The following is a 14,851-nucleotide window of genomic DNA, read 5'->3' as shown; positions in this document are numbered from 1 at the left end:
ATGGTCTTGTCAAAAATTAATGGAGACTGCACATGTGTTTAAAATTAAGTATGTGCTTAAATGATTTCCTGGACCAGAGCCTAACGGTGCTGAATGATATTTTTGTGGAAACCGTGGTGACTGTGAGGTGTTATCTCCCTTCTGCTGAAGGCTGCTGTTCTTGCAGCAAATCCCATTACCTCGTTGGTGCTAACACAGTGTTAGGGGATGACATAGGAATATGACCTCAGTGGTGGTCAGTCTGTAGGGTCTTGTCTGGGCAGAGACTGAATATGGTACTTCAGATCTGTGTAATTGCATAAGTTTCTGCCCTGATGAGCACTTGTTTCACTGGCAATAGCAGTGATGCTTGATTACATTTGGAAGAACATAGTTCCAGTGTTGGATTTTGTTTAATAGAGATCTTGGAGGGAACTCCAAGATCAACTCTGTGTTTAATTTTTTTCTTTTTCTGGTCTTACCATTCACACACTTTTCCTTATCAACAAATTTCAATTTCTAGACATTATTGTCCTATTCTGAACATCTGGGCATTGATTTAACAAATTGTTCTTGATGTTTGTTTGTTTGTTTTGTTGTTTGTTTTTTTTCTTTCATCTTGCTCTTCTCCTAACAATTTTAGTCCAGGGACCATCCTTACACCTTTACTATTCTACATAAGCATGGTATGTTTGAAGCACCAAATCTCTGCAGTTACAGCTGGCTTCACTGGCAATTGTGTGTGCTTAGCATCCTTGGTAATAATACAGTTTTGAGCTATTAACCAGTGGAGGACATCTTAATGTTGCTATCATATTTTTGCAGTGATCTCTCAAGTATTTATCTTAATACTAGTACTAACAATACTGTCTCTATTCTTGCTTTGGTACTTTTTATTTTGGTCCATGTATAATTCATTAATTTGTCTATGTACAAAAATAAACATCTTACTCAGCTTGAGCCACACTGAGTAGGCATCCACCCTGAAGAGGTAGTTCTCAGGTTCCCAGCCATTTTCATGCCAAGTTTTGCTATGGCAGGAGGTGGATAAGCCTTGGGACTAGCAGGGGAAGCAAAGGACAGTTTTTCTCACGTATAAATAGAGTAAAGGAAAGTGAAATGTGGGAAAGCCGACCTTTTTCAAATCTGAAGTGAAACCTTAGATTAGGTTTCTGGGTAGAGGTTTGGTTTAGTTCTTTCTTAATCCAAACCTGTTTACCCATCCCTAATCCAGATCCCGTCCACTCTAGATGGCTGCCTCTGCTGCACTTACTGCCTGCAAGGAGCTTGGGAAGCCACCCCTCCAAGGTAAATGCCATCGGTGTTTCACTAACCCACAAAGATACACCTGAGGCTTCTTTCACATCACCTCCTTCAAGGACATGTAGATAGGGGGCAGAGATATACAATTCAGAAAGCAGTCCAGAGGGAGAGGGACAGCAGCGCTTTGTGAGCGTGTAACCTGATAGAAGAATGAGATACTTGATTTCAATCAGCCTGAAACGGCCCCAGTCATTCACTTGGAGCAGTGACGTCAAAGCTAAGTAAAGGGTAGCGTGTGAAATGTTATTTATAGTCCTCGTCTACTGACTTCTCAGCAAGAGCACGTGCTGTGAATAAATTCCCTGTTTTAGAAACTCCAGATTCCAGTACGCTCACTCTCACTCTTCCCCACTCACAACACATGCATGGCAAGTACTGATGTGGCTTTTTTGGGAGCGCTGGTGGCGAAGTGCAGAGCGAAGGTGATACGAGGCCCTGGTTCTGAGCAGAGCTGTCGCAGCGTAGGCAGTCGGTAGCACTGATGCAGTGCTGCAATGTGGTATTCTCCTGAGCTTATTTTAAAATGAATGGCCCTGCCCTAAAAATCCATGGCTGTCCCTGTCTAGAACTCTTCCGTGGAGGAACATACCTGTCCTTCTCTGCTGTTGGCTGATAGTAGGTTCACCTGATGTTTTGAAAAAATACCCACAGACTGTATTGCATCCTACTTGTTTGATAGTTGTTAGGGTAACATATGTTTTTTAGCAAAATTGTATTATTTTTTTTTGGTAATAGATTGTAGAAGATTAAAAAGCTTGCTTTCTTATATCTAACATTCTTGGGAGTAGAAAACAAACTTAAAAAACATAAACCTATTAAAAAAACTCAGTGTGTACTCAAGATACTACTTTCCTGGTAGAGTTTAAATTGTAGGAATTAACTAGAACCATGATAGGGTCTCTGTTACTTAATTCCTGCTGCAAATCCTTGCTTGTAGGTATTGAAAAATGGGTTTTTCATATGTAATTCCTATATCACTGTGGTTGTTTGGACACAGAACTATTTGTCAGAGCACATTTGTCTCCGAGGAGGCTTCTGTTGAAAATGTTTTAATTCTGTGAGATTTTGGAGCTTTTTTTGTTTAGCCATGTAATGATGTGTTTTTAGTACCATGTTGAAGTGTTTAAAGAGCCTGCTTGCAGGATACTTAAAATAAGCATTGCATAATTTCTAGTGAATAATACTTGAGTATAAGAGGAATTTATTTTTTGGTGCTTTTTCTGAATGGTTAATATTTTCAGGTATGCAATGAAATGTTTAGATAAGAAGAGAATCAAGATGAAGCAAGGAGAAACATTAGCCTTAAATGAAAGAATTATGCTGTCTCTTGTCAGTACAGGAGTAAGTACTCATTATTCTTATTTTTTTTGCATATGATATTAAAACTGTTATATATGAAACATATTTGATCAATTCAGCTTTGTGACATGCAAAAGTTAACCTCCCCCCAGAAACTGTCCCAATGATTCTAGCAGTGTGTCTGAAGTAAGGATGAAAGAGCAAGCTTCTGTTCCTGGTTGGGTGCTTGTAGAAATGAGCATCTCAGGTGAAGAAGGCTTAAGGAGGTTCCCATTTCTCCATCACTTAGTTTTCTAATCTGTTAACATTCCCTTTGCAAGTCTTTATATTTGGAACTTTTCCAAAACATTATTCTGTCTGTAAATAAAATTTCCTTTTCTGCTATAGTTAGATAATGCTTTTGTAGAACATGAGATGCTATTTCACAAAAAAGCTTCAGTTAAAGTTCTTCCTCCTTTTCCTGTGTCTCCGATGTTATCTCACCCAGTTTTCCCGTTCTGTGTTTATCTACTTCAGCCAAGTAGCTATCAAGATGTAAAAAGTAAGTCTGCCCATCCAGCATACAAGTCTATTTAAAATTGGAAGTGTTACTAGCGTGCATAAAAAGCAACCCCACTGGCTGTAGCTTCAGCAGAGTGCGCCTCGCTGCCCGCAGAAGAGGAGTTCAGCAGAGTGCTCAGACAGCTTTGGAGCGGGCTTTGAAGTGCCAGAGCCTTCTGAGTACACTGGTCTCATTAAACAAAATTTGCAACCAACTCGTATCACCATGGTTACATGTGAAGTTGGTGAAAAGGTTAATTTTCCTTATAACTATCGTGGTGTATGAATTCAGTGTTTGCAGCTAAATGTAAACACGTCCACTTCCCAGCCCAGTCGAGGCACAAGAAGGAATTGCATGTGGTTTTGTCCTGGACTTGCTGGACAACAAGTGTGCAGTCGGCATAGTGTCTGCAGTGCAGGAGGATTACTGCTTTGCTTTACGAGATAGCAGAGAGAAAACATTCTGCTTTACTCACAGCGACACGATCTGTATCTTGTGGAGATTATATAAATCCTGATTTGGGTTCTGCATTATCCAAAGGATTAGTAAATGTTGATTCCTTCTTTTAGAAGTCTCACTTGTTGGTGTGCTTAGTTTGATGTTGTCCTTTACGTCCACCTTTATGCATGCTCGGCATCCCTGGGGTCCTGTGAAGCTGAGGGAGCCCATCGGGCCCATGGGGCCTGCGGGCGCCTTCCCCAGCAGGAGCCTGGGCCTGCGCCGCCATTGCTGGTGGTGCTGCTCTGGTGGCCCTGGTCTTCTGCAGACCTGGCGTTGAAAAATGGAGACTTGTTTTTCTTGGTTTGCATATAAATATGGAATTCTAGTCACTAAACAGTGCCTTTTTATTGTCAAGTAAAAGCACGGTGCGTCTGACACCACTTGGTGCTTCTCAGCCTGTGGTAACCACCTGAGGTCCTTTGTGGTGCAGACTGACAGAGCTCATGGCATTTTTGTCCCTGGAAGGGTAGCTTCTGAACTTTTCTTGCCACTCGTCAGATAATTTTATTCTACTGTTAGAAACACTCCGGTACAGCACATCCTAAACCAGAAATTAGGGAAGGTACACATCGAGGTGTTATGGTGAGGTTAGCTTTGTCCTGACTGCAGAGCTCTGAAGGAAGGACGAGGTGGTTCATCGCGTGCCCCACATCAGAGCCTCCTCCCCTGCCTCGGCCTTGCTCTGGAGAAGGCCAGGCATGTGCTGGCATTAAACGGCATTTCCTTCCACATAGAATGGCATTTAGGTTTTGTTTGGGAATGGAGACAGAAGAAGGACTGGAGAGTGTTTCTTTGTTCTTTTATCTCTGCAATTAAGCATTGGAACAATCTCTAAGAGCTGTGCTGGGTTTATCAGTCTGACTTTTTAGTCCAGTTAACTTTTGTCACCGAGGATAAATTGCAGCTTGTACAGAGGTGTTGGCAGCCCTGAGAGCCAGTGGGGTGGAAGGAATTCTGTGGTGGAGAAAAGAAATCCAGGCAAATTAATAATAATCGTCTTACTTCAGTTTGTGATTCTGCTCCAGTACGGAATATAAATTTCCATCTCTAACGATTCGCAAAGAAGGTTTGCAAAGCTGATAATGGTGGAGCTCGTTTGCAAGGCATTTAGCAACAGAAAAGCAAGACAAGCAGCTTGTTGTTCGGGTAAGCACCGTCAGCTCGTTAGTGACTTCTTTTACATTCTCAGAAAGAGAGCTTGCAAAGAGATTTTATACAGAATGCCATCAATTCAGATGAGATACACCTGCCCTTGCAAGAAATGCCGTAGCGTTTTGGATTTGCAGAATTAAACAGCTATGAAAACGGTGGAAGAAGATGATTCATTCCGCTCCCAGGCGCAGGCCGTCGGGTTCGCGTGGCGCCCGCCTTCCCCAGCGGCAGGAGCTAGCGCTGCCCAGAACAGCCGGGGAACGGGGAAGTTCATTTTAGCACAATTAGTCACGTAACTGGGAATCCAGATGTCTTTGCAAAATACATAATAGCAGCTGTGCAGATGACACATGCATCTGTGTAATCATTTTTGTTAACCCACCTAAGATTTTGGCATTCGCAACTACTTCTTGAACAGGGAGCTCCCGAAGCCGAGTCCATTGTGGCCGTGTTGTGACAGTGGCTGCTCACGGAGATGGTTCAAACCGTGCGGCCAGAATCATGACGGATGCCTCTGTGGGGCACAGGAGCCGTCTAGCAGCACAAAACGGGGGCTCTGCCTTGCTTGGATTCTCTGCGGGTGTATTTCCTTTGTCACCGACCCGTGGTGTAACGCGGGTGAACTGCCCAAGCTTCTCGTTCCTATTCTGCAAGACACTGGCCCTGTCTTCCTCTCCCGTATTGACTTGCAGTCTGGAGGTGTGAAAAGCACGTTGAAATTCTTAGAAGACAGCGTAATAAGGAAAATATTTTACTTCCTGTTTTTAGGAAAACATATTTTCTGAAATACCCAGTATTTACGTAACACTCAAAAACAGGAACATTGAAATTGTCGAGACCACTGCTGCTGTAGGAAACCACCTGCCAGAGGAGCTGTTTGTGGAAGCAGGGGGTTGTTCAGGAAATCCTTGACCAGAGGGCACAAGGTTTTCGTGTGGGCAGCCCAGGGCATGACCAGCAGCCTCGCAGGGCTGGGGCTGCGCTGCTGTGGGGCAGTGAAGCTTTTTCAACTCTGTTGGGGATCATTTGACAAAAAGAAGGCTGGATTCAAGATGGTGTTAAAGGGATGGTAAAGATAAGGTATTTACGGCAAAAGTGGACAGGCTGAATAATAAAACAGCTGAGATTGAGGGTCTTTTTTTCCCCCTGTGAGGGGAGGTATCTTGTTTCTGTATGTACTGAGATTTATAGGACTCTGAATTATGCTCAAAGTGTGGAATCTACCCCAAAATCCTGTTAGCGACTTGAAGGGCCGCCTGTCAGAGAGGCAGGTCTTCTCCCCACACCAGAGGCACCGACTGCACATCTCTGAGAGAGAGCAGCCGGCACGGCACGGAGCTGCTGCTGCTGACCGGGCTGCACCTGCTGCAGGAGTCAGAACCACGGGGGTCCTTCTGAAGTAGTACGCTAAGGTCTGTCAGAGATTACATCCCTACAATCTAAGATATACACTCTATTTTTTTTCTTCTCCCTTCCCTGAGATTTATTACCAGAAATTTCTCATTTGTGGTTTTTGGACATAATCCAGAATTGTTTAGATGTAAAGAACCGTTTCCACGCTATTTTTAATCCACACAACGTTGTCATACTGTCATTTATATTTTTTCACAACGGAAGCTTGAGTGCTGCTTTGAAATATCATTTTATTGGGAAATATCCTTTACTACTTTAGGTTTCATTTTTTAAAAATACAGGTTTTTTATTTTTATGCTGGGATATACTCCTTTGCAGTGGCTTTTCTGTCAGAAAAATATGGCACTACTGCAATTTTTTCTCTGTTAAACAGTGGGAGAGTAGTGATTAAATTAGGAAAGCTTACAGAAAAATGAGTTATGCTTCGCATTTATGCTTGCAGATTTCTTTTTTTTTAAAAAATGGATTCCATAAAAATCTAGGCATATTGTCTTCAGGGACGGGAACATGCTTTTAGTTGTATATTTATTTATTTTTGTTTTATGTTGTTTAGATTATAATACTAAATCCTTTTGGATGATTCGATTGCTCTGAGGGTTTTAGGAGATGCTTGGGGATGTGTCTGAATTATCCAGTTAATTCAGAAAGCTAACAATAATTCTGCTAAAGCTTTTGCTCCAAACTTAAGTCATAACACTGCTAGTCCACAGATATGAGCAATACGATGTTTACAACGAGAAGTAATATCTTTTATTAGATGCCATGTTGTCTTGCCTGTAGTCTGCTTGTTTCTAGGACCATTTAGCAGTCGGGCATTTTACATACACTTTTCTGGAGGGCTTTTTAAATGCACACTCATGCTCAGCAGCATTGTACTTGGGACGAGGATTTGCACAGCCAACAATAAATCACAGCGATACGAAGTTTGGTTTGAACGTAACCGCGGGGTCAGCCCACAAGATCTGGGAATCCTGGGGATTAAAGACAAGCGTGTAAAGCTTTCTATTTAAGTACACTGGATGTTATCTTGCGAAAGGATGAACCGAGGTGAACCGTCCCGGGGCTGGTGAGGATCCTGCTGCCTGGCTCCGTTATCAGCAGCCCAAGGCCACTGAACTGTGCTGCTGCTCAGCTGGAAGGAAGCGAGTTCCTGTTCGAGACTCCCAGAGCTTTCACTATCAATACTGCAATAATTAACACATTGTCTAAGTTATGTTAGGTCAAATTCGTGCTTCCTGCATGGCATTCTGGCTCGTCAGCAGTTAAGCTCGTCTTCCTGTCAACTTCTGTGGTTTGGGGTCAGACCTTCAAATGTCAGTTTTATGGTACGGGTTGCCTGGACAGCACAGCTTCCTTGAAGTTTTTGTTATAGAATATTGGACCAGCCCTGGTTTCTTAGGGCTTCAGAGAAGGGATCAACAAGGTAATAGCCATCGCTATTAATTAGCCACTTGAATCAAATATGGACCTAATGAGGAGAGGAGGGTCTGCCAGCTTCCTGCAGTGGTTTCTTGCAGTGTGCCTTCATTATAGCAGCACAGCTTGCTGAGCAGATGATTTGCAGTAGAGATGTTTATCCAGCTATATTTTTTTAGGCTGCTTGCATTAAACATCTGTGTGAACTTGGACTAAAAAGCATCAAGAAGTGGAATTGTAATCCATGCCATCCCTCCCTGTGCCTGGCTGATCTTCAGGGATGTTCTTAAGTCTGCACCCCCATGTACTCACTTTCTTTCTGTGCATTGCTATTCTTGGTTCCCTTGCATTGCATATGAAGCAGAGCTGTGATTTCCTTCCTCGTGTGTTTACGTTCCTTTTAATCATCTGCTGCAAACTCTGCTGGAGAGCTGAAGGGCAGCAGAGGGAGGCAGGAGGCTGACCGTCACGTCTGTGCAGCTCTCAGGGAGGTTCAGCAGAGTGGACAGGGTGTTACCAGCATCGCTGCGTTTCATGTATAGAGAAGGACAAAGTTCTCTTTCCTTGGGGATTTTGTGCGTGATGCGACTCAGATTCTCCATCAGCATTCCAGTGGTTGAGCGTTCTCCATGCCATCACGGGAAATAGTTCATGTCCTTTACACTTCATGGTCTGAAGCTTGCTAGCTTTAATGTATATTTCATGAGTGTCCAGCACAAACTGTGGTACATGCTTCCAGAATACCCCTAGCTTCTGTAGTTGGAAATCTTTGGAAGATGATAATGCTACCTGCAGTTTGTAAGTTCTTTGCCTCCTCATAGCCTTTTTACTTCCTTATTGAAATGAGATAGCAAAATCTTAAGATCTCTGAACTGTAAGTGAAACATCACAGTACCCAGATTAGTAAACAAATGGTTCTATTATTATGAATATATGCAAAAACCATAGCTAAAATATCACATTTACTTTTAGCTTCTGTAAGTAGTAATTTGCCTATTATCTGATAAAAACTCTTTGCTCCTTTTCTTCTAGGACTGTCCTTTTATAGTGTGTATGACCTATGCCTTCCACACCCCTGACAAACTCTGTTTCATTCTGGACCTGATGAATGGTAAGCAAGGCTAATGAAGGTGATGGCAGCATTACAGAAATATTGGCAGGAGGGCTCACTGAGGTCATGAGGAGAATGAGGGAAAATAAACTGAGGTGCACAGCATCAGCCTGCGAGCTGGAGGCATAAATTGACCTAAACCAGGGCATGTATAGAGCAGACTGAAAAATCTGTTACTTTATAGCATTAACAGATTTAAATGAAGATATCAGAGAAACTAGAAGGTTGGAAGCTTGAGGAAATGATGGTCATGTGGAGAAATATATGAGGAGATCAGGGACACCACTTTTGGAATAAAAATAAAAGGGCTTTTGTAAGGAGCTCTGCAAAGAAGATCGATGGGAGAAGCATTCATCTCAAAGGAAAAAGATATCTAAAAGCTTTAGCATAACTGTTATGAGAAGACCCAGGGAGAGTCATTGGCAGTGTTGAGAGAGAGAGAGAGGAGTTGCTGTGGGACTTGCACTGAAACTGTGGCTGTGGGCCTGTGGTGAGCACCTCTGCACCTACTGTGTTGCAAGGATGGAAATTTAACTAAGAAATAGAGCTCAGATCCTGCAAGTAATAGACTGGCTTTGGTGTTCTGCAGTGAAGATTCTCACTAAAATCAAAAGAGTAGGTCAAATTCCAGTTGATTGTTTTAAATCAGTAGCTTGGTTGGAAAGTTTTCTAGGAATATTGTCTGTTTGATGTGTTGATGGTGTGGATTAGCTCACAGAGTGACGTTGCATTGTGCCTGTTCTTTGATGAGGAAAGTGTGAAAACATCCCAGCATGAATGTTTGTTTATGCTAATTTATTCAGTTCTCCAGAACCTGTATATGTGACTGCATTTTACTTGCAGTGGAAATCCCTTGCCTTAAGACTCAGTTCCTAGATTAGTCACTGACAGCAAATATGGATGAAGCAAATGCACTTCTAAAATGGAGCTTCAGATTAATCCAGTTTATTTACTAAATTCCTTGGATATTTTGTCACCATGTGTAGGTCTGGTCTCTTTGTGTTCCATGGGGTATTAGAACCTACAAATGCTGTCTGCTAGTGAAACAAGGTTTTACAGTTCTTCTAATTGCATCTCAATTCTTCTAATTTTAGGAGGAGATTTGCACTACCACCTCTCCCAGCACGGAGTATTTTCTGAAAAAGAAATGAGGTTTTATGCTACTGAAATCATCCTGGGTTTAGAACATATGCACAATCGCTTTGTTGTATACAGAGACCTAAAGGTAATGGTTAACACAGGGACTGCATCCACACAGGTTGTAGCTGGATAGCAGCAAACAGCCCAGACTGCTGAGAAGTGAAGTATCTTGCCTGAAATCTGTTCTTGGGAATTATATTAATTATTTGCTTACCTTTAGCTAAATTTTCTAATAATTCCTCAGCAAAGTTTTAATCCATGCTCTCATTTGGTGTAACTGGCCTGGGAGATGCTTCCTCATGCCAAAATAAATGCCATGCACTGTTACTGATCTCACTTACCATCTTAATGATGCTATTAATTTAGAGGCATATCAATTTGTAAAACCCCAGAAAAAGGAGTGTGTGTGATGGGAGAAGATTAGGGGGACAGTGGCTGGGGAGCATTTCACTGGCAAATGGGAAGTTGAAGACTTCTGGGACAGGTGCACGTGGGACAGTTGGCAAGGAAAGCTTGGAAAAAGTTTGCACAGAAAGAGCAGAATGTGGATTGCCAATAAAGGATGTGAGAGCTGCACACAGACCTTTCTGTCAAGAACCAAAAGCAGTGTAGACTTGAAGCCAAAATGGTTTTATTCTTTCAAGTGCCTTCTGTTTCAAGCCTTGTCTAATTTTTTTTTTCTCTTCTGTTACTCTTCAGTATTTTGTAATATCCCTATGAAGCTGCTGGTAGTGCTCTGTTAGAATGTAGATTTTATGTAGAAAGTGTCTGTGGTTCATTTTGTAAGATCTGTGTTTTGTTTTTTATAGAACCAATAACCAACATGTATTGATGTCTGAAAAATACCAAGTAGTAACCTTTCTGTGTTTATGCATTTTTAGCCTGCAAATATCTTGTTGGATGAACATGGGCATGTAAGGATATCAGATCTTGGCTTGGCCTGTGATTTTTCCAAAAAGAAGCCACATGCTAGTGTGTAAGTAGTATGTATGGGGGCTTTGCTGCACATATAATCATTGCTAAATAAATCCTTGATGTGTCGTCATTATTTAGCTTTGCCTAAAGGAAAAAAATAACATTTGTGTGGCACAGGCTTCTCTGTAAGGCGGCTACGCAGGATACTCTGATAGGGTTTTTCAGACTCCTCTTTCTGTTTTCCTGCACAGTTGTAGCAGCTGATGTGTAGGCATGGCTGGAAGATGACACATTATTTCGAGATGAATCATTGTTCAGAGGAGATAAGAACCTGACTGAGTTAAAGTACCAGATTGTTTTAATTGTCCTAAATGGATAATTAAATATTCTGAAACCGACTAAAAAACAAGACTTGTTTTGCCATTCTCTTTCTGGGTTTTTGTTAGAGCTGAAGGCAAATTGTGTTCCTTTCTGCCTCTTGGCATCAGATTGTAACTGGGAACTGAATTTCTTGTGTTGTGTGTGGATTATCTGGCATATCTTATTCTTAGGTCCTCATTTGCCCCAGTTTAGTCTCAGGAGTTATGCAAAAAGGAAAGCTTCATCCTGTCATGTCTTAAAAGATTTGCATCTCCCTGTAGCTGCTTCAGTTTGTCTTATCGTTTCTGTTTTCTGTTGTTTTGTTTCAAGATATTTCCTCAAGAGATTGATATAAAGCATGCATAAGTATGTATGGCCAAAGCAAAAGCAAAATAAAATCATGTTTTACAATATTTTTTTAAATGAGACTATCTTATTGAAAAAATATATTTTTTTTCCAATGGTAGATTTGTTTGTAATCAAAATTCTCCTTTCTACTTCTCAGAGGTACCCACGGGTACATGGCTCCAGAGGTGCTTCAGAAGGGAACAGCATATGACAGCAGTGCAGACTGGTTCTCGTTAGGCTGCATGCTTTTCAAACTTCTGAGAGGGTGAGTGAAGTTTCATGTCACATCTGCTTTTTTCTTTCTTTTTTTTTTTTTTTTTAATTGCGTGGGCCCCATCACTGTCTGTCCCCTGAAATACTAACATGCATATAGTATATTTTATCTAAAACAATATTTTACTGCCGTCCCTGCACATTAGACCACATCTGCACATGAGATTAAAGTAGGCTTTTTTTGCTTCCAAAGCCAACGAAATTTAAGCCCTGCTTCCTTTAGTGTGTATAGGTCTGGGGCAGTGAGGAAGGTAGATGATCTGATATGACTTCTACTGATAGCAATTTACTCATCTGTTGACAACTAAGCGTTTTAGATGAATATGTGATTCATTGCTTAAATGTACTTAGCAGCCCTGTTGAATTGGGGACTTCATCACAATCTTAAGACCTTCCTTTAAGGTGAAAATCCTCGCTACATTGTTCCCTTTCTAGCAGGATACTCAACTTTTCCTTCTTTAGTTTTTGGATACGTTGTATTGCGTGGATGCTTTCAGTTTCGGAATTTGGCCATGTTGGTATACAAAAGTTAAGATAATTACAGCTTTGTCAACTGTTACCTTCTCAGTAACTTTGTGTCTGTGTAGAATTTAAGGGATTTATCTGAACACTCAATAAGCAGTGATTGGCAGGTATGTGTTGAAAATCACATCCTCAGTGTTAATGGCAAAGCAAAAATAATCTTTAAAGATTTTCCAAGTGCTTCTTTATAAAGATTGTTCATCAGTTAATTCTTACTGTGCCCTTGCACATAGTTAATTTTAACCTTTTGACCTCTATACATTCCAGACACTGTATAAAGGAAAATAAGTTTGTGACTGCTGAAGGGAAGTAGGCCTTATCAGTTAATGTTAATTGTTCACAAAATAGGTTAAATGTAAGTGTGCAAATAAATAAAGCAATGGTATCTAAGTTGGAAAATAAAGCATTTAGAAGTCTAGATGGCATCACGCAGCTGTGAGCAATATCCATCTCTGCAGTCACTCACTGAAGAATTCTGTAGGCAGCAAGACACAGAACAGTTTGGGTTTGCTGGGAGAAGAAAGGAGAGCGTGTCATGCAGAGGACCACTGTGGACTCCTCAGCTTGTCTTCTCAGCCTTTCTTTTGAAAAGGGGCGAGGCACAGCATTTGGCTGACCCCGGCAGGATTCTTCCTTCATGTAATAGCACCTAGAGATAAGTGATCCAGTTTACCATGAACACTGGTGCTTGCAGGGTGGGATAGCTCAGTCTGTGGGCTGTGGTTCTTCCTGACAGGGATGTGCGGGGTGCTGTCAGTGCTTGGCTGGGAGCCAGAGCATTATTCACTGAGAACTATCCTCCTTAATCTGTTCTGAAGCCAATTAAGCAACTTGCATCCCCAAACAAGGATTGGGCACATGGTGCCATTTCTTGGTGTTTAATAAGTTAAATCTGGCAGAAAATCCAGCCCATAAGTCCGCAGTGAATCATTTGTTTCCCTGATCTGCTCAGAACCTTGTTGTCAAAATATATGAGGCTATCCGGCCTCGTATTAAGCCGTTTTCTCTTGCCTTGTTACCTGTCATGGCTAAAAACAAAACTGAAGGTCTGCTCAGTCCATCAGATCCATTCCTTAGTAGTGATTTTGAAGATAAATGGGAAGTAACTCTTGAGTAGCTGGTCCTCAGTTGAAATGAGCTAGAACACACTGCCAGGTGGCAACACAGAATGATTTTTAATAGCTAAGAAGTGTATTAATAGGCAAATAACAGTTCAATTTTGAAAAACAGCATTCGCATGAGGTTTTGAAGACAACTAGGAAATAAGGAATATACTCTAAATCCAATAAAATTGAAAAATGAAAAAGTTTCTGCTTTCTTTCATGCTGCTGTTTAAGTACTGCATGGTTAAATATATAATATTTTAAGGTCTTCTGTAGCTAAAACGAAACATTCAAACTCTCTCAAAAACAGAATAATAAAACATTAAAGGGATAAAGCTGGTAATTTACCATACCTCATCAAACATATTCCCAGTCAATAATGTAGTGGTGTTCATGATTATCTTCTGTTTCATCCACTTTAAGGTCTTACTTCATTTTCCCCATATAGATCAGCAGTAAGACTGTAGGTTGTACAGATCAATGTGCTTAAATATCTCTACTAAAATAGCTGTTGAGGGTTCTTTGGTTAGGTGGAGCTGTTCTGTGTTTTAGGAGACACAGATATAATTGGAAAGGGGTTTGAAACACCATCTTTAAAACTACTTGTTTTATTGTTCTGCAGGACAGGATTGATGAGGTGGAAGAATGGGACTAAAAGGATGCTACACTCTTTCCTGGGGTTGCCACAGCTGAAATAACCTGATATGTTATGGCTTTACATTTATTAGTGCATTTTCTTATTTCTACAGTCACAGTCCTTTCAGACAGCACAAAACCAAAGATAAGCATGAGATCGACCGGATGACGCTCACCGTGGTAAGGATCATGGTGGCAGTTGCAGTTACATTCCTCTTGTTTACTAAACTCCCATTTCCTCTAAAAAGTGGGAAATAGCCTGCTTTCTGAGCAAGCTGTATTTACACATGGAAGAGTTGTTTACGAATGCTGTCAAAGAATGTTGCTCTGCTATGTGGAGAAGGCAGGTCACAGTACTTCTGTAATGAAATGTCTCTTCTTGTACATCTTTTTGTCATAGAATGTGGAGTTACCAGATTCGTTTTCTCCTGAACTAAAATCCCTTTTGGAAGGGCTCCTGCAACGGGATGTTAGCAAGAGACTTGGGTGCCAAGGAAGAAGGTAGGTGTTATCTTCTTGGACCACTGCCTTTAAAGATCATCACTTCTCTGTAAGTGAATGAATTAGTTTTGAGTAAAAATCAGCTTCCTGTTATGAGGATTTTATTTTATATATTATTTTTAAGAAAACATTAAAAAGTGCAGTTGCATGGAATTACATTTCAGCTTCCTTTGGTTTGCACAAATTTTTGGACAATTTTTGTCATTAAAGGCACTTTTTTCTCCACCCAAGTTCTCTGCCATTATGCTCATATCAGATGGTGTTTATATATATATCTGATTATGGATGTTCATATTTTTGTCCCTTTATTGTTTTTTG

The 14,851-nt window shown here is 41.0% G+C and overlaps 1 protein-coding gene across 1 annotated transcript in view; it reads left to right on the top strand.

The window, feature by feature from the left end:
* GRK3 (G protein-coupled receptor kinase 3) overlaps window positions 1-14,851 on the top strand; it is a 65,720-nt gene that overhangs the window by 36,545 nt on the left and 14,324 nt on the right. Inside the window, exons 9-15 of the mRNA XM_068654451.1 lie at window positions 2,544-2,643; window positions 8,657-8,735; window positions 9,830-9,960; window positions 10,757-10,851; window positions 11,656-11,763; window positions 14,146-14,212; window positions 14,433-14,533. Coding sequence (XP_068510552.1) covers window positions 2,544-2,643; window positions 8,657-8,735; window positions 9,830-9,960; window positions 10,757-10,851; window positions 11,656-11,763; window positions 14,146-14,212; window positions 14,433-14,533 — 681 coding nt within the window. The remainder of the gene's footprint in view (window positions 1-2,543; window positions 2,644-8,656; window positions 8,736-9,829; window positions 9,961-10,756; window positions 10,852-11,655; window positions 11,764-14,145; window positions 14,213-14,432; window positions 14,534-14,851) is intronic.

Source organism: Anas acuta, chromosome 17 (genome assembly GCF_963932015.1).
Source record: "Anas acuta chromosome 17, bAnaAcu1.1, whole genome shotgun sequence".
NCBI classification, from domain to species: domain Eukaryota; kingdom Metazoa; phylum Chordata; class Aves; order Anseriformes; family Anatidae; genus Anas; species Anas acuta.
The sequence above is the reverse complement of the archived record's forward strand: the minus strand, read 5'-3'. Positions and strand labels throughout refer to the sequence as shown.